General features: G+C 43.9%; 1 protein-coding gene across 1 annotated transcript in view; it reads right to left on the bottom strand.

Moving 5' to 3' along the window:
- TNNT2 (troponin T2, cardiac type) overlaps positions 1-24048 on the bottom strand; it is a 331594-nt gene that overhangs the window by 155996 nt on the left and 151550 nt on the right. Inside the window, exons 7-8 of the mRNA XM_077292793.1 lie at positions 16592-16652; positions 3199-3315 (exon numbers count right to left, since the gene is read on the bottom strand). Coding sequence (XP_077148908.1) covers positions 3199-3315; positions 16592-16652 — 178 coding nt within the window. The remainder of the gene's footprint in view (positions 1-3198; positions 3316-16591; positions 16653-24048) is intronic.

The raw sequence follows: 24048 nt of genomic DNA, 5'->3' as shown, positions 1-24048 counted from the left end.
GATTATTTTTACAGTTGAAAAAGATTATTGAAAAAATGAAAAAAAGTTATTCAAAATTTATTTAGCTTCCCTTTACAACACAGTAGAACCAAAATCGTGCTGTACCATAATACTAGACTAAGGAGAAAACGTAAATTCTTGATACAATAATGTAATTGCCCAACAACAAAGGTGAACTGTACTACAATGCTGGGAACAGGGTAAATTGTTCAATGTCTGATGCCACACTCCTTCAAACATCAACTACTTCCTGGTGATCATCACCACCGTTTAAAAAAAATTTCATTTTTCTTTTTTGTTTTTGTTTAAGGAGTCTCTGGGCCCATATGTGAATTGTGAATCTCTCTTATTACAATCTCCAAGTTGTGTTGGTCTCATCAGAGCTTAATCTTAAATGCAGGTGGCTGGATGACTGCTGATGACCATGAATATTTAAAGAGTGATTTTAAGATAGTATCAGGATCAACTTCAGCTGGAAGATTTTAAGCCACACTGGAGGAGGAGGAGTATGTGTTTCTTCAACATTAACCTTCCTTCTTTGATGTAGTGTCACTTAATTTTAGAAATATGGGCTGGTCTGATTTCATCACACTACCATTCAAAGGAAGATTGCATTTCATTGGTTGTCCATCTAGGTATCTGTTGTAGTTTTTGTAGGCACCAACTGCATCTTCCTTTCTTACAAATACAACCTCTGCAACTCCTGAACTCAACAAGCAGGTGCTCTCAAGGCAACGTGTAGACAGAAAAGCTCAACAATATCTTACTCTGTGACTCTGTAACGGTCATTTTTGACATTCTAAAGATCTAAAGACAGACTCTTTATGAGTGTGCCCTACTGATGAACTGGCCTCCTTTGTGACAAGTGTTCGTGACAAAAACAGTATAGGAGACCCACTGTTTAATGGTCCTTTAAGAAGATTAATGCTGCCTGATGTCCCTCTAAAAATAGACTCTGTGTCTTTAAGAGTCCCTCCTGCATAAATGAAACAAGATGTTTCTGCTTATGTGTCACAAACCACATGGTCAGCAAGGGTTGCTAAATGTTACAATGACATTACCCAGTTGCTAAAGTTGAAAAATGCATCAAAAACGCTGCGTGTGAACATAGCCCAAGTGGTGGAGGAACATTCTTGTTTGGGGATAATTATGTTGCCTTATATACAAGTCATTACCCTGGAAAGGATGTCCCTTAACATATTTCCCAGCAAAATCCATTTGGGTTTTGGTTTTGTATGTTTTTTGGTGCGCCTGTTAAAATGGCATGAAACTCTGACAACATTGTTTACAGCTGTGACCTAGGAGTCAGAAATACTTCCAGGGACGTTTCTAATGATGTTCCTGTGTCATTTGAGCAGTGTTTCCATCATTTTCAGATTTTTTAGACCTTAAAGGGATCCCCGGGGGGAATCGCGATAAAAAAGTTTGGGTCTCCCGTAGACTTAAATTGGGCTCGTTGTTCTGTCCGAGTAACCGAGTATTACAAATTGTTCGACCCGAGCAACGAGTACCCGAGCATTTTAGTGCTCACGCATCACTAGTGACAAGTGTTCAACCCCACAAGTTTGAATGGGGGGGGAATATATGAAGCAGTGAGGGGGATCATATGCAAGGGTCGATATATCCCCCAGGATACAGATGGAGTCCTATTAGACCCGCTGGAGTGCCTTGTAATTCACAGAAGAACGCCTGTGAGTCACAAGGCAAAGTAAAATTAAGTGTGGACCTGGTCAAGCTATTTGACCAAGGCATTGTTCAGGAAAACCCGTTATGGGCTTTTATTTTTTAAACAGACGTCAGAAAGGTAGTGGGGCTGGTCCCTTTCCTCCAGGCCGGGTCTTATAACTGGCCCATGGCCACAGATTTCAGGTTAGAAAAAACCCTGCAAAAGTGTTTGGGTGTGTCAGTTTGGAGTTTGCAACTCGCTGAGCAGTCGGCGCTGCAGAAGCTCAGCCTGTGTGAGTTAACACATAGCCAGCAGAGCAAACTCCTGGCACCCCGCAGCATTACACGGTCGTGTCTTTGCCCTTGGCAATTGGACTCCCATGGACTGTTTTGTTTCCCAGCTGCGATCCAGAGGATAACGTGTGCTGTACACTGTGTGAGTGTGGACATTAAAACATTTTTCCTGTGAAGTTTTCCTGTGGTCACTGTCTGGCGCGCTGAACCAACCTGGCTGCACTACAATAACAAACGTGTATAGGTTCTTTTTTATTTAAGTGGTAAAAACAAAATCACCATTTTCTTTTTCTGAGACCTGTAGCGTCTCGGGGATCTGGGGCTGGGCGAGGGCTTATTTGATTACGCACCGAGCTGATGTTTTTATTGATACCATATTAGTGTAGAGAAAATCTTTTCATTGCCCGTTATTGCACTTTAATGCAATTTTTTTCGGCAACCAAGAAAACGTAGTTTTGGCATTTCAAATTTTTTTCTCTTAACGCCGTTTATCGATTGTATTAATTCTTGTTGTTTATTGATAGATCGGGTGATTCTGAAAGGGGCGATACCAAATATGTGTATTTTTTTTATTGTTTTCTTTTGAATTGGATGCATGTAGGGTTATTAGAACTCCTATTTTTTTTTTTATATATATATATTTTTAAAAACTTTTTTTTAACTTTATACTTGCTTCAATAGTCTCCACGGGAGACTAGAAGCTACTCTATTTAACTAAAATGATCATATGCTATGAGCGCTGACCACTGGGTGGCGCTCATAGCATTCCAGCAATGACAACCACAGAGGTCTGCTGCAAACCCAAGTTTCTCATGCCAACCCATCGGTGAGCCACGGTCATGTGACACGGACGCTGTTGGGCAGGATTAGTAACGCGCTTCCGGGACATGCATGTTAAATGTCGCTGTCAGAGGTTGACAGTGGCATTTAACATTTTAACACCTGCGGGTGGATCGTGATTCAGCTGACATATGCTTGATGGCATCCGGTGTTAGTTACTAAATGGTCAAGCGTACCCACATGGGTAGTAGAAAATATGGGAGATGGCTAACATTTATAGTGTGGGGATAAGAGTTCAGAGCACATCACACTTTCCATCTAGGGACAGAAAGAAGCCTAATCTGATTGTGTGTGCTACTTTCAGTGTTCCCTCTTCTGTGAAAATAGTGAAATTTCAATATTAAGATTCACAGAAAATGTATTTGAATTTCAAATGAATTGCCCATCTGTAATCCTTACCATTCTCTCAGTTAAAGCCAAAAGTTCTTCTTCCTCTTTCTTGCGACTCTCGAAATGAACTTCAATAAGTGTTTGAAGTTCTGTTAAATCCTTTTCCATACGTTTCCTGTGGATATCCTGTAATTTAGATTGACAAATTTGGTTCTAGTTATAATTTAGCATGTAAAGAGAACCTTTCACCAGTTTTAGCATGTTAAACTGACAATACAATGGAATAGTGGTTGCAGAGCTGAAGAAAACTTTTTTTTCTCTATTGCAGTTATTAGCTTGTATTTAGCTTAATTTTTAATTTATAATAACCCATCATGGCATTACCAGTACCTTTTCAACTGCATGAAGTTAACCAATCATAAGTAGGAAACGTTACAAAAAGGAAAAAAGTACAGAACATCAGAAAAACTTGTCTTCTCCTATGAGAAATGCAATGACAGACATTAATGTTCTCAGCTCTGATCTTAGTACCTACTATGTAGAGTACAGCAAAGCAAAAAATATGATTATAAAACATCTTCAACTTTCATTTCATGCCAGTTAGTGGAGGGAAGGGAGATATATCTGAGGTAACAGTGCTGTGAAAGGAGAGCTGTAATTACAGAGCTATTTATAATTACACTCAGCTCAACTTATCCCCCTCTTCCCTCACTGACTGCCATTAGTATAAAGCTGAAGCTGTTATAATCATACTTAGATGAGCTAATTTGATCGGGCCAGGGCTTATTCGGCAAGCTATATCGCTTCTAAATAAGCTGCAGTGGGAACTCTGCTTCCTGGATCGCGCCATCTAATCAGCTGTTCAACTCCACAGCTGCATGTGCCATAGCTGTGTGACAAGTCACAACACATGCATGGAGAGCCCAACAAACAGGCTCTCCATGCATGTATCGTGACTGTCACATAGCCATGACACATGAAGCCAATCAATTTCTCTCATCTCTAATCATACTCCACTCAGCTGTTTCCTTTTTCCCCACAATGTCTGCTGTGTTTGTAATCACACTTAGGGTATGTGTCCACATTCAGGAAACGCTGCGTTTTTGACGCAGCGTTGTGCCGCAGTGTCAAAAACGCAGCGTCCAGATGCTACAGCATAGTGGAGGGGATTTAAAGAAATCCCATCTCCACTGTGCATTAAAAAAAGCATACGTTTTTCCCGCGAAAACGCACATGCGGTGCGTTTTTCCAGAACACAGCATGTTGCTACAATGAGCAAAACACGCAGGAACACCGCAGGTGACCTGCCAGTGACCTCAGGTGCATTTTTGGTCAGGATTTTACCTGCATAAAATCCTGACCAAAGCCTGAAGCAAACCTGAACGTGGACACATACCCTTAGGGTGGTTTCACATTTGCGTCTCTGTGCGTAGCGTGTCATCCGCATGCGTCATGCGCACCTATCTTTAACATGGTGCACGCAGGGACATGCGTTTGCATGCATTTGCATGCGTTTGCGTACACACGCATCAACATGTTGCATGTGTCCACATGTTGCATTTCTTGAGGCGTCAATAATGCACAGTCATCCGCATGTGGACGATTGCGGATGGGGTGTCAAAACAAAGCATTTCTGTCTATGGGAACACAAGTGTACGCAAGAACATGCATACGCATGCGTTCGAAGAGCTTGCGTACTTCATACTGCGCATGTCCAAGAACGGTTTTGAGACACGCCCATTGAGTTGCGCCCTCCTGGAAATATCGATCACATGCGCATAAACAATGCAAACGCAGGCAAAAACACATACAAACACATGCACACGCAGTGTTTTTTTGGCGTAATGCACATAAAAAACGCTGCGTAAGCATGTATTTGCACACATTTTTGCATGCATTCGCGCATGCAGATGATGCGCTGAGCACATATGTGCAAATGTAAACTTACCCTTAGCTCTGCTCTTTACTACAAAGTTACTGAGATCCCCCACCCCCAATAGAGAATATAATAACAGGTTATAGAAGAAAAAGCCGGTCCTAGGAGCGCAGAAAAAAGGACTCTGACACCAGGTTGAGTTGAGCCACAATGCGTTTCAATGGCATACACCATCTTCTTCAGGTGGTCCTCTATTGGGGGTGCCCGGCTGGAGCTGCGGGGACTCAGCTGTCTACCTTCCCCTCCTGGGACTACTGCCAGTGCTCTACTTACAAACCGTCAACTATTGATCTATATACAGTCATGGCCAAAAGTATTCACACCCCTGCAATTCTGTCAGATAATACTCAGTTTCTTCCTGAAAATGATTGCAATCACAAATTCTTTGGTATTATTATCTTTATTTAATTTGTCTTAAATGAAAAAACACAAAAGAGAACGAAGCAAAAAGCAAAACATTGATCATTTCACACAAAACTCCAAAAATGAGCCAGACAAAAGTATTGGCACCCTCAGCCTAATACTTGGTTGCACAACCTTTAGCCAAAATAACTGCGACCAACCGCTTCCGGTAACCATCAATGAGTTTCTTACAATGCTCTGCTGGAATTTTAGACCATTCTTCTTTGGCAAACTGCTCCAGGTCCCTGATATTTGAAGGGTGCCTTCTCCAAACTGCCATTTTTAGATCTCTCCACAGGTGTTCTATGGCATTCAGGTCTGGACTCATTGCTGGCCACCTTAGAAGTCTCCAGTGCTTTCTCTCAAACCATTTTCTAGTGCTTTTTGAAGTGTGTTTTGGGTCATTGTCCAGCTGGAAGACCCATGACCTGAGGGAGACCCAGCTTTCTCACACTGGGCCCTACATTATGCTGTAAAATTTGTTGATAGTCTTCAGACTTCATAATGCCATGCACACGGTCAAGCAGTCCAGTGCCAGAGGCAGCAAAGCAACCCCAAAACATCAGGGAATCTCTGCCATGTTTGACTGTAGGGACCGTGTTCTTTTCTTTGAATGCCTCTTTTTTTCTCCTGTAAACTCTATGTTGATGCCTTTGCCCAAAAACCTCTACTTTTGTCTCATCTGACCAGAGAACATTCTTCTAAAACATTTTAGGCTTTTTCGGGTAAGTTTTCTCAAACTCCAGCCTGGCTTTTTTATGTATCGGGGTAAGAAGTGGGGTCTTCCTGGTTCTCCTACCATACAGTCCCTTTTCATTCAGATGCCGACGGATAGTAAGGGTTGACACTGTTGTACCCTCGGACTGCAGGGCAGCTTGAACTTGTTTGGATGTTAGTCGAGGTTCTTTATCCAACATCCGCACAATCTTGCGTTGAAATCTCTGGTCAATTTTTCTTTTCCATCCACATCTAGGGAGGTTAGCCATGGTGCAAGGACACAGGACAGAGGTTAAGTCAACTTTAATCCATGTCAACTGGCTGCAAGTGTGATTTAGTTATTGCCAACACCTGTTAGGTGCCACAGGTAAGTTACAGGTGCTGTTAATTACACAAATTAGAGAAGCATCACATGATTTTTCAAACAGTGCCAATACTTTTGTCCACCCCCTTTTTTATGTTTGGTGTGGAATTATATCCAATTTGGCTTTAGAACAATTGTTTTGTGTTTTTTCATTTAAGACAAATTAAATGAAGATAATAATACCAAAGAATTTGTGTTTGCAATCATTTTCAGGAAGAAACTGAGTATTATCTGACAGAATTGCAGGGGTGTGAATACTTTTGGCCATGACTGTATGCAATTCCTTGGTGACAGGAGAGGCATCCTGCCCCATGGATTGACTGATGAATGGGGCAGGAGTGACGTCATGTCAGTGAGCGGCCTGGAGACATTCAGCCTCACTGCTGCGGCATTCATCATGCGTTATGGATCAGTGATCCAGGGAAAATGAAAAGACAGCCAGAAGCAGGAGAAGACTTCACGGGGAACTGCTAGACTGCACTCCGTGACCCAAGGAGCTGCAGCTGCGACATGTAAGTATGTCCATTTTTTTTTGTTCTAGGGTGATACTACTCCTTTAAGGCCAGCCAGAAGAGACACTGGGTGAGCTGCTGAAAAGGCAGCTACAGGAATCCCCAGCAATTGGGGTCCTGTATATTTTACCCCAGGAATGTTCAGCCCTAGATGTTGACCCCAAAAGTTGAGGGTGAAACATCTGAGGTCAAAATGTTAGGTGCGAAACATCAGATGGCGACACATCCAGGGACAAAATGCTGTAGGAGAAACATTCAGGGGTGAAACATCTGGGGGCGAACTGCTGGGGCAAACTGCTGGCGCGAAACATTGATGACAGACGGGAATTCATAAACCACAAGGGTATAAACATCCGGGGGCGAACTGCCGGGGGCAAACTGCTGGGGTCGAAACATTGATGACGGATGGGAATTCATGAATCACAAGGGTAGAAACATCGGGGGGCGAACTTCTGGGGGCGAAACATTAATGACGGACACGAATTCATGAACCACAAAGGTACAAACATCTGGGGGCGAACTGCCGGGGGCGAATTGTTGGGGGGTGAAACATTGATGACGGATGGGAATTCATGAATCACAAGGGTACAAACATCCGGCGAACTGCCGGGAGCCAACTGCCGAGGGTGAAAAATTGATGATGGACGGGAATTCATGAACCACAAGGGTACAAACATCTGGGGGCGAACTACCGGGGGCGAATTGCTGGGGACGGGAATTCATGAACCACAAGGGTACAAACATCTGGGGGCGAACTACCGGGGGTGAATTGCTGGGGACGGGAATTCATGAACCACAAGAGTACAAACAACTGGGGGCGAACTACCGGGGGCGAATTGCTGGTGACAAAACATTGATGATGAATGGGAATTCATGAATCACAAGGGTACAAACATCCGGGGGCGAACTGCCGGGGGCAAAACATACGGGGGCCAAATGCTGGGGACAAAATGTATGGGGGCGAAATGTACCCAGGGGCGAACTGCTGGGGGTGAACTGCTGGGGTTGAACTGCTGGGGGCGAAATGTGCGGGGGTAAAATTTGCGGGTGCGAAACATCCTGGGGGCGAAATGCTGAGGAGGAAATGTTCGGGGGCGAAATGTACCCAGGGGCGAACTGCTGGGGGCAAACTGCTGGGGGCGAACTGCTGGGGGCGAAACATCCAAATCCCATATAGCCCATACTATTACCAGAAAGGATTTAGAATCGGAAAAGTGGCCTGGTGTTTGGCCCACACTATTAGCACAAACAATTTAGATTCACAAAATTAGCAGAAAGGGTTTAGATTCTGAAATGTAGCCTTGTGTCTGGCTGGCATTTATTATCATAAATGAATTAGATTCGGAAATGTGTCTCATTGTATTGCCCACAATATTAGCAGGATGGATTTAGGTTTGAATATGTAACCTCCTGGCTGGACCTCACTAGAGGCACAAAAGATTTAGATTCTGAAATGCGGCCTGGTATATGTTCCACACAATTAACAGAAAGGTTTTAAATTCAGAAATGTGGCCTGGTGTCTGGCTCACACTATTGTAACAAGGTGGCACGGGGTGGTAGTCGTGGGTGAGTCTATTAAGCAACAGTCAGTGAATGCCCGGGCAACTTGCACATGTTGAGCTGGTGCCCGACTATACTATTCTCCAGCCTGGGGTCCCTCACTGTTATCTGCAGCTTTACCCCCACAGCCTGTAACTGTCTTCTGAACTGCAAGCAACCTGCCCTTAAGGTACCTTCACACTAAATGATATCGCTAGCGATCCATGACGTTGCAGCGTCCTGGCTAGCGATATCGTTGTGTGTGACAGGCAGCAGCGATCTGGATCCTGCTGTGATATCGCTGGTCGTTGAAGAAAGTTCAGAACTTTATTTGGTCGTCAGGCCGGCGTGTATCGTCGTGTTTGACACCAAAAGCAACGATGCCAGCGACGTTTTACACTGGTAACCAGGGTAAATATCGGGTTACTAAGCGCAGGGCCGCGCTTAGTAACCCGATGTTTACCCTGGTCACCAGTGTAAAATGTAAAAAAAACAAACACTACATACTCACCTTCGCGTCCCCCGGCGTCCGCTTCCTGCACTGACTGAGTGCCGGCCGTAAAGTGAAAGCACAGCACAGCGGTGACGTCACCGCTCTGCTGTTAGGGCCGGCACTCAGTCAGTGCAGGAAGCGGACGCCGGGGGACACGAAGGTGAGTATGTAGTGTTTGTTTTTTTTACATTTTACACTGGTAACAAGGGTAAACATCGGGTTACTAAGCGCGGCCCTGCGCTTAGCAACCTGATGTTTACCCTGGTTACCCGGGGACCTCGGCATCGTTGGTCGCTGGAGAGCGGTCTGTGTGACAGCTCTCCAGCGACCAAACAGCGACGCTGCAGCGATCGGCATCGCTGTCTGTATCTCTGCAGCGTCGCTTAATGTGAAGGTACCTTTAGGCAGGCTGCCCCAGAGTCTGCTTCCAAACAGGAAGTCCCATTCCTATATCTCCCTGCTCTGTGCTGCTCTGCTCCAACTCCTCCCTTCTGAATAACCCCTTGCTGCCTGTGCCTAAACTAATACTATTATCTATCCTAGCCTCTATCACTAATGTGCCCCCTTCTATTCTAATCCCGCTATTACTCTATGCTACTTCTATCTTTAATCTTAACCCCTTTACCCCAAAGGGTGGTTTGTACATTAATGATCGGGCCAATTTTTACAATTCTGACCACTGTCCCTTTATGAGGTAATAACTCTGGAACGCTTTCATGGATCCTGGTGATTCTGAGACTGTTTTCTCGCGACATATTGTACTTCATGATAGTGGTAAAATGTCTTTAATACGACTTGTGTTTAGGGTGAGTGAGTATGTGGAGTGGGGGTTGCGCACTAGGAGAGGAGATGGAATAGAATGTCAGTAGGTTGTGGTCAGACAGGGAGAGGGGTGAGTTAGTGAGATTAGTAAGGGAACAGATGCTGGTAAAGATAAGGTCTAGTGTGTGACCATCTTTGTGAGTGGCTGCAGAGGATCATTTTGTGAGGCCGAAGATAAAAGTTTAGAGGCAGCTGAGGTTAAAGTATCAATGGGGATATTGAAGTCACCCATGATGATAGTGGGGATGTCAGCAGAGAGGAAATGAAGTAGCCAGTTGGTGAAGTGGTCAAGAAAGGTGGAGATGGCTAGTTATGGGGGGCGGTAGATGACAGCCAGCTGGAGGTTAAGGGGGAATAGATGCAGACGGAGTGCACCTCAAATGAGGGAAGAGTAGCGGAGGGTGGTAGTAAAGGAGCAGGTGTCGGACGGAAGCAAGCCAACTCCTCCACCACTTTTGGTATTGGGGCAAGGGGTGAGAGAGAGGTGGAAACCGCCATAAGAAAGTGCAGCTGGAGAGGCTGAGTCAGAGGGGGTGAGCCAGGTTCCAGTGATGCCAAGGAAGGAGAGTTTGTTGATGATGAAGAGGTCATGGATAAATGGCAGTTTGTTGCAGACGGAGCGTGCGTTCCATAGTGCTCCATGGATGTGTTGAGGAGGGTCAGGATTTGGGGATACATTGTTATATTATAGTATTGTATTCCAGACCCCCCTATCTTTGCCATGTGTCCTTCACATCTAATGCTACCTATATAATATTTGTGTACCTAAGATTTTAGTGATTTTGTTGCTATCTATACTTATTTCTATGTACAAAAAAACTATTTTTGATATACTTTAAAGACAGTTCTCACGACTCCAATTTGTTCTAATTTTCCGTGTTTATGGGAGTTTTTCTGTCAAAATAATTTCTGACATTGTATATGTTGAATATTGCCCTGGTTTAATTTGTTTAGATTCTGAAATGTGGTCTGGGGTCTTGCCCACACTAAGAGCGCAAATTATTTAGATGCTCAAACGTGGACTGGTGTATAGTCCACCCAATAAAATAATAATAATAATAATCTTTATTTATATAGCGCCAACATATTCTGCAGCGCTTTACAGTTTAACAGTTTCAAACACAACAGTCATAGGTAACAACGTTAACAATACAATAATAAAGCAAAATAAGACGACCCTGCTCGTGAGAGCTTACAATCTACAATGAGGTGGGGGAGATACAAAGTACAGGTGTGTATTTACAATGATGTATTTACAATGATGGTCCAGCCATCTTCAGGGGGTGGGGGGTAGATGGAGATAGTGAATGGGCTACACATACACAAACATAAAATGACTTTGATTAGTTAACGTGGTATGCCGCTCTGAACAAATGTGTTTTGAGCGAGCGCCTAAAACTATGCAAATTGTGGATGGTCCTAAAAAAGGATTTAGGTTCAGATATGTAGACTCCTGGCTGTACCACACTATTAGCACAAACGATTTAGATTCTGAAATGTGGACTTTTGACTGGACCACATGATTAGTACAAACAATTTAGATTCTGGAATGTGGCTTGTTGTATGGTCACACTATTAACCCCTTCGCGCCAGCCGCCGTACTAGTACGGCGCTGCCGGCACTGCATTTGTGCCCGCCGCAGAACTAGTACGGTATATGACAGCTGATACCCTGCAGCAATGCCCACGATCGGCGCTATCACCGATCGCGGGCATTTAACCCCACTGATGCCACTGTCAATAGTGACAGCGGCATTGAGGGGGATTGCGCAGGGACGGGGGCTCCCTGCTCTCTCCCACTGGAGCAACGCGATGAGATCGCGCTGCTCCAGTGACCTGGAAGGAGTCCCCGGATCCAAGATGGCCGAGGGTCTCCTTCCGGGTCATGAGATGACCTAGCTTGCAGGCGCCTGCTGAGAATTCCTCATAGCAGGCGCCGGCAAGCCTCTGCAATGTGCCTGTCACATCGGTGATCTGACAGAGTGCTGTGCACACTGTCAGATCACCGATCTGTGATGTCCCCCCCTGGGAAAAAGTTAAAAAAAAAATGTCCACATGTGTAAAAAAAAAAAATTCCTAAATAAAGAAAAAAAAAAATATTCCCATAAATACATTTCTTTATCTAAATAAAAAAAAAATCACACAATAAAAGTACACATATTTAGTATCGCCGCGTCCGTAACGACCCCACCTATAAAACTATATCACTAGTTAACCCCTTCAGTGAACACCGTAAAAAAAAAAAAACGCAAAAAAAAGTTATAGCTCTCAGAATAAAGCGATGCAAACAATTATTTTTTTTATATAAAATAGTTTTTATTGTGTAAAAGCGCCAAAACATAAAAAAATTACATAAATGAGGTATCGCTGTAATCGTACTGACCTGAAGAATAAAGCTGCTTTATCCATTTTACCACACGTGGAATGGTATAAACGCCCCCCTAAAAGAATTTCAGGAATTGCTGGCTTTTGTTCATTCTGCCTCCCAAAAATCGGAATAAAAAGCGATCAAAAAATGTCATGTGCCCGAAAATGGTACCAATAAAAACGTCAACTCGTCCCGCAAAAAACAAGATCTCACATGACTCTGTGGGCCAAAATATGGATAAATTATAGCTCTCAAAATGTGGTGATGCAAAAACTATTTTTTGCAATAAAAAGCGTCTTTTAGTGTGTGATGGCTGCCAACCATAAAAATCCGCCCAAAAAACGCTATAAAAGTAAATCAAATCCCCCTTCATCACCCCCTTAGTTAGGGAAAAATAATTAAATTTTAAAAAATATATTTATTTCCATTTTCCCGTTAGGCTACTTTCACACTAGCGTCGGTACGGGGCCGTCACGCTGCGTCGGCCCGACGTACCGACGCATACTGTGCAAGCGCCGCACAACGGGGGCAGCGGATGCTGTTTTTCCACGCATCCGCTGCCCCATTGTGAGGTGCGGGGAGGTGGGGGCGGAGTTCCAGCCGTGCATGCGCGGTCGGAAATGGTGGACCATCGGCACTAAAAAAGTTACATGTATTGTTTTTTACTGCCGGCGGTCCGCCACAAAACGACGCAACCGTCGCACGACGGTTGCGACGTGTGTCAATACGTCGCAATGCGTCGCTAATGTTAGTCAATGGGGAAAAAACGCAGATCATCCTGCAGATGACTTTGCAGGATGCGTTTTTTCGCCAAAACGACGCATTGCGACGTATGCAAAAAAACGCTAGTGTGAAAGTAGCGCTAGGGTTAGGACTAGGGTTAGGGTTAGGGCTAGGGTTAGGGTTGGGGTTAGGGCTAGGGTTAGGGCTGGGGATAGGGTTGGGGTTAGGGTTTCAGTTAGAATTGGGGAGTTTTCCCTGTTTAGGCACATCAGGGGCTCTCCAAACGCGACATGGCGTCCGATCTCAATTCCAGCCAATTCTGCTTTGAAAAACTAAAACAGTGCTCCTTCCCTTCCGAGTTCTCTTGTGAGCCCAAACAGTGGTTCCCCCCAACATATGGTGTATCAGCGTTCTCAGGACAAGTTGGACAACAACTTTTGTGGTCCAATTTGTCCTGTTACCCTTGGGAAAATAAAAACGTGGGGCTAAAATATCAGTTTCGTGGAAAAAAAAATATTTTTTATTTTCACGGCTCTGCGTGATAAACTGTAGTGAAACACTTGTTGGTTCAAAGTTCTCACAACACATCTAGATAAGTTCCCTGGGGGGTCTAGTTTCCAATATGAGGTCACTTGTGGGGGGTTTCTACTGTTTAGGTACATCAGGGGCTCTGCAAATGCAACATGACACCTGCAGACCAATCCATCTAAGTCTGCATTTCAAACAGCGCTCCTTCCCTTCCGAGCTCTGCCATGCGCCCAAACAGTGGTTCCCCCCCATATATGGGGTATCAGCATACTCAGGACAAATTGGACAACTACTTTTGTTGTCTAATTTTTCCTGTTACACATGGGAAAATAAAAACGTGGGGGCTAAAATATCATTTTCGTGGAAAAAAATATATTTTTTATTTTCGCGGCTCTGCGTTATAAACTGTAGTGAAACACTTGTTGGTTCAAAGTTCTCACAACACATCTAGATAAGTTCCCTGGTGGGTCTAGTTTCCAATATGGGGTCACTTGTGGGGGGTTTCTACTGTTTAGGTACATCAGGGGCTCTGCAAATGCAACATGACACCTGCAGACCAATCCATCTAAGTCTGCATTTCAAACGGCGCTCCTTCCCTTCCGAGCTCTGCCGTGTGCCCAAACAGTGGTTCCCCCAATGTATGGGGTATCAGCGTACTCAGGACAAATTGGACAATAACTTTTGTGGTCCAATTTCTCTTGTTACCCTTGGGAAAAAAAAAATTGCGGGCTAAAACATCATTTTGTGGAAAGAAAAAATGATTTTTTAATTTTCACACCGCTACATTCTAAACTTTAGTGAAACAATTGGGGGTTAAAAGTGCTCACCACACATCTAGATAAGTTCCTTAGGGGGTCTTCTTTCCAAAATGGTGTCACTTGTGGGGGTTTCCAGTGTTTAGGCACGTCAGGGGCTCTCCAAACACGACATGGGTTCCGATCTCAATTCCAGCCAATTTTGCATTGAAAAGTCAAATGGCGCTCCTTCCCTTCCACGCTTTGCCATGCGCTCAAACAGTGGTTTATCCCCATATATGAAGTATCAGCATACTCAGGACAAATTGCACAACAACTTTTGGGGTCCAATTTATCCTGCTACCCTTGGGAAAATAAAAAATTTGGGGCAAAAAGATCATTTTTTGTGAAAATTAATATGAATTTTATTTTACGGCTCTACATTATAAACTTCTGTGAAGCACTTGGAGGTTCAAAGTGCTCACCACACATCTATATTAGTTCCTTAGAGGGTCTACTTTCCAAAATGGTGTCACTTGTTGGGGTTTCCACTTTTTAGGCACGTCAGAGGCTCTCCAAACACGACATGGGTTCCGATCTCAATTCCAGCCAATATTGCATTGAAAAGTCAAATGGCGCTCCTTCCCTTCTGAGCTCTGCCATGTGCCCAAACAGTGGTTTATCCCCATATATGAAGTATCAGCGTGCTCAGTACAAATTGCACAACAACTTTTGGGGTCCAATTTATCCTGTTACCCTTGGGAAAATAAAAAATTTGGGGCAAAAAGATCATTTTTTGTGAAAATTAATATGAATTTTTTTTACGGCTCTACATTATAAACTTCTGTGAAGCACTTGGAGGTTCAAAGTGCTCACCACACATCTACATTAGTTCCTTAGAGGGTCTACTTTCCAAAATGGTGTCACTTGTGGGGGTTTCCACTGTTTAGGCACATCAGGGGCTCTCCAATCGCGACATGGGTTCCGATCTCAATTCCAGCAAATCTTGCATTGAAAAGTCAAATGGCGCTCCTTCCCTTCCGAGCTCTGCCATGTGCCCAAACATTGGTTTACCCCAACATATGGGGTATCTGCGTACTCAGGACAAATTGTACAACGACTTTTTTGGTCCAATTTCTCCTGTTACCCTTGGTAAAATAAAACAAATTGGATCTGAAGTAAAATTTTGTGAAAAAAAAGTTAAATGTTCAATTTTTTTTAAACATTCCAAATATTCCTGTGAAGCACCTGAAGGGTTAATAAACTTTTTGAATGTGGTTTTGAGTACCCTGAGGGGTGCAGTTTTTAGAATGGTGTCACTTTTGGGCATTTTCTGTCATATAGACCCCTCAAAGTCACTTCAAGTGTGAGGTGGTCCGTAAAAAAATGGTTTTGCAAATTTTGTTGCAAAAATGAGAAATCGCTGGTCAACTTTTAACCCTTATAACTCCCTAACAAAAAAAAATTATGTTTCCAAAATTGTGCTGATGTAAAGCAGACATGTGGGAAATGTTGTTTATTAACTATATTATGAGATATAACTCTCTAATTTAAGGGCATAAAAACTAAAAGTTTGAAAATTGCAAAATTTTCATAATTTTCAACAAATTTTTGTTTTTTTCACAAATAAATGCAAGTCATATCGAAGAAGTTTTACCACTATCATGAAGTACAATATGTCTTGAGAAAACAATGCCAGAATCACCAGGATCCGTTGAAGCGTTTTAGAGTTATGACCTCATAAAATGACAGTGGTCAGAATTCTAAAAATTGGCCCTGTCACTTAGGTGAAAACAGGCTTCGGGGTGAAGGGGTTAATAGAAAGGGTTTAGGTTCAGATATGTGGACTCCTGGTTGGACCACACTTTAGCACAAACAATTTTTATTCTGAAATGTGGAACTGTTTATTGCCCATACTATTAGCAGAAAAGGTTTAGATTCTGAAATGTGGCCTGGTGTATGGCGCACACTATTAGCAGGAAGGATTTAGAATTGTAAATGTGACACGGTGTCTAGCCCATACTGTTAGTACAAACGTTTTAGATTCTGAAATGTGGACTTCTGGCTGGACCACAATATTAGCAGACAGGTTTTAGATTCTGAAATGTAAACTCCTGGCTGGACCACACAATTAGCACAAACAATTTAGCTTCTGAAATGTGGCCTGGTATATGGCCCACACTATTAGAAAAAAGCATTAAGATACAGAAATTTTGCCTGGTGTCTTTGTGTAGAAAAATGTGGTTATAGTACATATGGCTTTATAAACTCATAAATATGTAATTGTTAAGTATTAGTTAAAAGTATGTAAACTAATGCACTTACATCAAAATCCACTTTTTCTCCATCTGGAATTTTTAAAGGCACTAGGTTTGGCATGAAAAGTCTGTGAAGAGAAAAGAAAATGGTTATGAAATTACTTAGTGATGCAAAGAAATAATGAATTCAAATTTGTTGATATTTGTTTTATCATGAGAATGTATTCACAAAGGTATAATAGTTCATAACACTAAGCATCTATAATACCTGAAAACATTTTCGGCACTGTTCCCATTGGTGCGCAGAGTCTAAATTTCCTATAAGTATATCTTTGGTTTCCCGAATACCCTGAGGAAACCCACACAAACATGGGGAGAACATATAAACTCCTTGCAGATGTTGTCCTTGGTGGGGTTTTCTCCCAGGACCTAAGTGCTGCAAGTCTGCAGCGCTAACCACTGAGCCACTGTGCTGCATCTGCAACGTACACTGCTGTTGCTAATGTTTTCGCATTGATGACTCAACGTTAACGGGGTTGGAAGTCTTTAACTTCGATATCTACTGTGTCCCTCACTGCTGTCTTGGGAAAAATCACCCTTAACCCTAGAACGCATACCCATAGAAATCTACTCACACGCACCTGGGGCCTTTTAGGCCTGTTTACAATTATCATGGAATAACTCAAATAAAAATACTTTTCAAAGTGTATTGCAAAGTAAGGATGCATTCCCACTAGCGCAGGGGTCCGCCAGGACGGGATTCCGTAATGGATCTGACCTCCTGGTGACCCCAGCTAAGGCTGGCGGACGCATACCTGGGGCCTCGCAGGCCTGCCAGGTTACTTGTTTTCTATTTTCTGTAAAATTACTTTAGTTAGAATTTTGAAACTCTAGGTATTCCTCAGGTATATAGTTGTTAGTAATTTCCAGTTGTTCATATATTTTTATGTTATAGGCATTTCGGTATAACAACCTTTTTTGGGACTACCCCATATTCACGCACCTAGGGCCTGTGTGCAAATAACACGGAATAACTCAAATAAAAATACTTTTCAAAATTGATTTTACAATTGCAAGGTAAGGATGCATTCCAACTAGCGTTGGGGTCCGCCAGGAGGGGATCTGTAATGGATCTGACCTCCTGGTGACCCCAGCTAAGGCTGGCGGAATCCTGGAGTTACCAGGAGGTCAGATCCATTATGGATCCCCTTCTGGCGAACCCCAGCGCTACTGGGAACACAGCCTAAGATGTGTATATTTCAAAACATAATTATGTGCATAAAACAACAAAAAAGTAAGTAAACGGGCATGCCAAATATGCAATTTTTTTATGAAAACATTTTTTGGTTGTAGCAAACTTGGTGCAGGAATATTTATTTGTAACTTTACATATTCCCCCGACAATTCTCGCATATTATTTTTTCGGCTGAATGTTCCTTGCATACATTTTGTCCGCAAGTAGAACAGAAACGCTCCGATTTTCTTTCCTTCTTTGCTGGACAAATATAGCAGCGCTGTCATGCAGAATCCACACTCTTCCCAGCAATAGCAGAGTCATAAAAGTTCTTCCCCAGCAACAATACAGACAAAAAGACTGAGTATCACATGTAAACCTAGTACAGGCCTAAAAGGCCCCAGGTGCGTGAATATGGGTAGTCCCAAAAAAAGGTTGTTATACCGAAATGTCTGTAACATAAAAATATATGAATAACTGGAAATTACTAACAACTATATACCTGAGGATTACCTAGATTTTCAAAATTCTAACTAAAGTACTTTTACAGAAAATAGAAAACAAGTAACCTGGCAGGCCTGCGAGGCGCAAGGTATGCGTTCTAGGGTTAAGATTGTCTACAGCGTGTTTTGATACTCCAGCATGCGATTTCGATTTTAAATCTTATTGCAAAATTTACTCTTGTATTGTGTATCTAACAACCCAGTAATCATCAATTTTTCTAATCCAAACAATACAGCCAACAATCATAGTACAGATAGTGCAGCAAGAAGACCAAGGGTGCATTGTTCCCCTGTATGGCAGCTTTTTTCTGAAATCTCTTCAGACAAAGCAACTGTAATTTGCATCATCTGCCAAACCCAGCTAAGAGGAGGCAAGAACACTGCCAACCTGAGCTCCACCAGCATGCAAAAGTACATGCCAGCCAAGTACCCCAATAGGTTGGCTGAATGCCTGTGAACAAAATCTTTGCCTGATGTGAAACCACTGTCAATTACCATTCGACAATATATTTCCCGGTGTGTCATCAACGTGTTACATAAGCACGTGTTACACAATATCAGCTGCGCTCTGGCCAATGCAGTCTCAGGGAAGGTCTTCTTTGCCACAGACACGTGGACAAGTTCTTGTGGACAGGAACGCTACATTTCTCTTATGGCGCACTGGCTGAACCTGGTGGAGTCTGGAACAGAGTCAGAGGCTGCGACATCAAACATCTTACATCAAGAATAGCGGTTCCAACTTCCATCGGGTTTTAGTCTCTTTAGTAGGGTTGAGCGAAACGGATCGTTCATTTTCATAAGTCGCCGACTTTTGGCAAAGTCGGCGTCTCATGAAACCGAGCCGATCCCAGCGTTGCATCGGCCATGCGGTACGCGACTTTCGCGCCAAAGTCGCGTTTCAATGACGCTAAAAGCGCCATTTCTCAGCCAATGAAGGTGGACGCAGAGTGTGGGCAGCGTGATGACATAGATCTCAGTCCCCACCATCTTAGAGAAGGGCATTGCAGTGATTGGCTTGCTTTCTGCGGCGTCACAGGGGCTATAAAGGGGCGTTCCCGCCGACCGCCATCTTACTGCTGCTGATCTGAGTGTAGGGAGAGGTTGCTGCAGCTTCTTCGGAAGCAGGGATAGTGATAGGCAGGGTACATAAAGCTGCAAACCGCTTGTGCTGTAGCGATTTCCACTGTCCAACACCACCTTTTGTTTGCAGGGACAGTGGAAGCTACATTTTTTTTTCCTCAGCGCTGTCGCTCATTGGGCTGCCCTAGAAGGCTCCCTGACCCTGATAGCTGCGTTGCTGTGCCTGTGTGTGTACAACGCTGTGCAAACCAACTGCTTTTTTCAAAGCACAAATCCTGTATTTCCTTCCTTTCTGCACAGCTATCTTGTGTGTTTGTCCACACTTTTGTGTGCAGCAGTCCTTTTTCTAGCTGCCTGCCATACTTTTCTGAGATAACTGCAGGGAGATAAATATTGGCAAGTCTGCCTCCGTGCCATTGCTGTGGGTGGCATCTCACTCTCATTGTGTGGCACCGAAAACACCACTGTGATACTTGGCCATTTTTTTTTTTTTGTCTAAATTCTCCCTTTTCAAAAAAAAAAAGTTAGTGGGAGATAAATCTTGGCAAGTCTGCCTCCGTGCCAGTCCTGTGTGTGGCATCTGTCTCTCATTGTGTGGCACCGAAAAAACCACTGTGTGATACTTGGCCATTTTTTTTTTTTTTCTAAATTCTCCCTTTTCCAAAAAAAAAGTTAGTGGGAGATAAATCTTGGCAAGTCTGCCTCCGTGCCTTTGCTGTGGGTGGCATCTCACTCTCATTCTGTGGCACCGAAAAAACCACTGTGTGATACTTGGCCATTTTTTATTTTTTTTTGGCTAAATTCTCCCTGTTCAAAAAAAAAAAGTTAGTGGGAGATAAATCTTGGCAAGTCTGCCTCCGTGCCAGTCCTGTGTGTGGCATCTGTCTCTCATTGTGTGGCACCGAAAAGCAGTGTGTGTGTAATACTGGGACTTTTTGGTTTTTTTTGGTAAATTCTCCCTTTTCAAAAAAAAAATAGTTAGTGGGAGATAAATCTTGGCAAGTCTGCCTCCGTGCCAGTCCTGTGTGTGGCATCTCTCTCTCATTGTGTGCCACCAAAAAGCAGTGTGTAATACTGGGCCTTTTTGTTTTTTGGGGGTAAATTCTCCCTTTTAAAAAAAAAAAATAGTTAGTGGGAGATAAATATTGGCAAGTCTGCCTCCGTGCCAGTCCTGTGTGTGGCATCTGTCTCTCATTGTGTCCCACCGAAAAGCAGTGTGTAATACTGGTCCTTTTTTTGGGGGGGGGTTAAATTCTCCCTTTTAAAAAAAAAAATAGTTAGTGGGAGATAAATCTTGGCAAGTCTGCCTCCGTGCCAGTCCTGTGTGTGGCATCTGTCTCTCATTGTGTCCCACCGAAAAGCAGTGTGTAATACAGGTTCTTTTTGGTTTTTTTGGGGTAAATTCTCCCTTTTCAAAAAAAAAATAGTTATTGGGAGATAAATATTGGCAAGTCTGCCTCCGTGCCATTGCTGTGGGTGGCATCTCACTCTCATTGTGTGGCACCAAAAAAACCACTGTGTGAAACTTGGCCATTTTTTTTTTTTGTCTAAATTCTCCCTTTTAAAAAAAAAAAAGTTAGTGGGAGATAAATCTTGGCAAGTCTGCCTCCGTGCCAGTCCTGTGTGTGGCATCTGTCTCTCATTGTGTGGCACCGAAAAAACCACTGTGTGATACTTGGCCATTTTTTTTTTTTTGTCTAAATTCTCCCTTTTCCAAAAAAAAAATTAGTGGGAGATAAATCTTGGCAAGTCTGCCTCCGTGCCATTGCTGTGGGTGGCATCTCACTCTCATTGTGTCCCACCGAAAAGCAGTGTGTAATACTGGTTCTTTTTTGGCTAAATTCTCCCTTTTCAAAAAAAAAATAGTTAGTGGGAGATAAATCTTGGCAAGGCTGCCTCCGTGCCAGTCCTGTGTGTGGCATCTGTCTCTCATTATGTCCCACCGAAAAGCAGTGTGTAATACTGGTCCTTTTTGTTTTTTGGGGGTAAATTCTCCCTTTTAAAAAAAAAAAAATAGTTATTTGGAGATAAATCTTGGCAAGTCTGCCTCCGTGCCAGTCCTGTGTGTGGCATCTGTCTCTCATTGTGTCCCACCGAAAAGCAGTGTGTGTGTAATACTGGGCTTTTTTTTTTTTTTTTTGGTAAATTCTCCCTTTTCAAAAAAAAAAAAAATTAGTGGGAGATAAATATTGGCAAGTCTGCTTGAGTGCTGCTCCTGTGTGTGCCATCTGTCTCAAATTTTTGGGGCACAGAAAACCGAGTGTGTAACATTGGGCCTGATTTTCCTTTCAGTGTCAGGCACCTATAAAGGTATATATAAATTCTACAGAAGTTTGAGTTCACCTTATAAGTTGTTTTACAGTAACAAATAGCGTTACTTTGGTTACGTTTTGCAAACAATGAGGAAGTCTAGTGGAAGAGGTCGTGGCCGTGGGCGGTCATTGTCAGCTGGTAATGATGGTAGTGGTGGTGGAGCATCAGGTGGTCGTGGTAAAAGCAGTACAGCACCTAAGTCTCGAGTTGTTGAGCCAAAAATGTCGTCTGCCTACACAAGGCCTCTAACGCTCTCTTTTCTGGGAGTAGGAAAACCACTTTTTAAGCCGGAGCAGGAGGAACAAGTATTGGCTTTCATTGCTCACTCTGCCTCTAGCTCTTTCGCCTCCTCCTCGGAAAGTGCCAAATGTCAGAGCAGTGCATCATCAGTGGATGCTCCCGGTCAGGAACAAGTCGCTTCCTTGTGTCCTTCACCCAGAACAACAGTGAAGGATGCGTCAGTCGACACAACAGGTTACTCCATGGAGCTCTTTACACATACCGTTCCTGGGTTAGACAGTGAAACAGTTAACAGGCCATGCCTATTAGAAGTTGAATCGGACATGGAGTGCACAGATGCACAGCCACAGCCAGATTACTATGCTGTTCCTTTGACTCAGACAAGAACATTGCCCTCGCAGTGTACTAAAGCAGAATCAAACCCAGCGGAGACTATGGTGCCCCGTCACGAACGCTATACCACCGGCTTACACGGTGACACAGACGAAGTTGCACACGACATAGAAGAGGAGGTCATAGATGACCCAGTTGTTGACCCCGATTGGCAGCCATTGGGGGAACAGGGTGCAGGCGGCAGTAGTTCAGAAGCGGAGGAGGAGGAGCCGCAGCAGGCATCAACATCACAACAGGTTCCATCTACCGGGCCCGTATCTGGCCAAAAACGCGTGGCAAAACCAAAACCTGTTGGAGGACAGCATGGCCATCCGGTTAAAGAAGCTCAGTCTGCAATGCCTGAAAAGTTATCCGATAGTAGAAAGAGTGCAGTCTGGCATTTTTTTAAACAACATCCAAATGATCAGCGCAAAGTCATCTGTCAAAAATGTTCAACTACCTTAACCAGAGGTCAGAATCTTAAAAGTCTAAATACAAGTTGCATGCATAGACATTTATCCACCATGCATTTGCAAGCCTGGAATAACTACCAAATGTCCCTAAAGGTTGCAGCACCCTCGGCCAATGAAGCTAGTCAGCAACGCTACATCCCTTCCCTCACTGTAAACCCACCATTTCCCGCACCACCGGCAGTATCTGTGCAGCTTTCGTCGCCAGGCCAAAGCAGTCAGGGAATCACCAGGTTTGCAGTAGGAAACACTGCATGTAGGGCACCGGCAAGAATACCATCTCCAACCCTCTCTCAGTCTGCCATGTCCACCGGCACCACCGCTAGTTCCACGATCTCCAGCTCTCCAGTCCAGCTCACCCTACATGAGACTCTTGTTAGGAAAAGGAAGTACTCATCCTCGCATCCGCGTACACAGGGTTTGAACGCCCACATTGCTAGACTAATCTAATTAGAGATGATGCCCTACCGGTTAGTTGAAAGCGAAGCTTTCAAAGCGCTGATGGGACTACGCTGTACCACGCTACGAGCTACCCAGTCGGCACTTCTTTTCTAGAAAAGCCATCCCAGCCCTCCAACAGCATGTTAAAGACCGCATCGTCCATGCACTCAGGCAGTCTGTGACTACAAAGGTGCACCTGACAACAGATGCATGGACCAGTAGGCATGGCCAGGGACGTTACGTGTCAATCACGGCACACTGGGTGAATGTGGTGGATGCAGGGTCCACAGGGGACAGCAATATTGGGACAGTTTTGCCTAGTCCACGGTCAAGGAAAGAGTTGGCTGTAGGCGTTAGCCCCCCCTCCTCCTCTTCCTCCTCCTTATGCAGAAGCGAGAGCTCGTCCACACACCGCAGTCGCACATCCACTCCATCCGCAGCTGCCACTGTTGCACACCAGGTGTGCCATTATGGGACAGCTAGTGGCAAGCGTCAGCAGGCTGTATTGGCAATGAAGTGTTTGGGCGACAACAGACACACCGTGGAAGTTCTGTCCGAGTTCTTGCTGAATGAAACTCAGTCATGGCTGGGCACTGTACATCTTGAGGTTGTGAGTGATAACGGAAGGAATTTCATGGCTGCCATAGCCCTTTCCCAACTGAAACACATTCCTTGCCTGGCTCACACCTTAAACCTGGTGGTGCAGTGCTTCCTGAAAAGTTACCCGGGGTTACCAGACCTGCTCCTCAAAGTGCGCAGACTTTGCTCGCATATCCGCCGTTCGCCCGTACACTCCAGCCGTATGCAGAACTATCAGCGGTCTTTGAACCTTCCCCAGCATCGCCTAATCATCGACATTTCAACAAGGTGG

Source organism: Ranitomeya variabilis, chromosome 2 (assembly GCF_051348905.1).
Source record: "Ranitomeya variabilis isolate aRanVar5 chromosome 2, aRanVar5.hap1, whole genome shotgun sequence".
NCBI lineage: Eukaryota > Metazoa > Chordata > Amphibia > Anura > Dendrobatidae > Ranitomeya > Ranitomeya variabilis.
The sequence above is the reverse complement of the archived record's forward strand: the minus strand, read 5'-3'. Positions and strand labels throughout refer to the sequence as shown.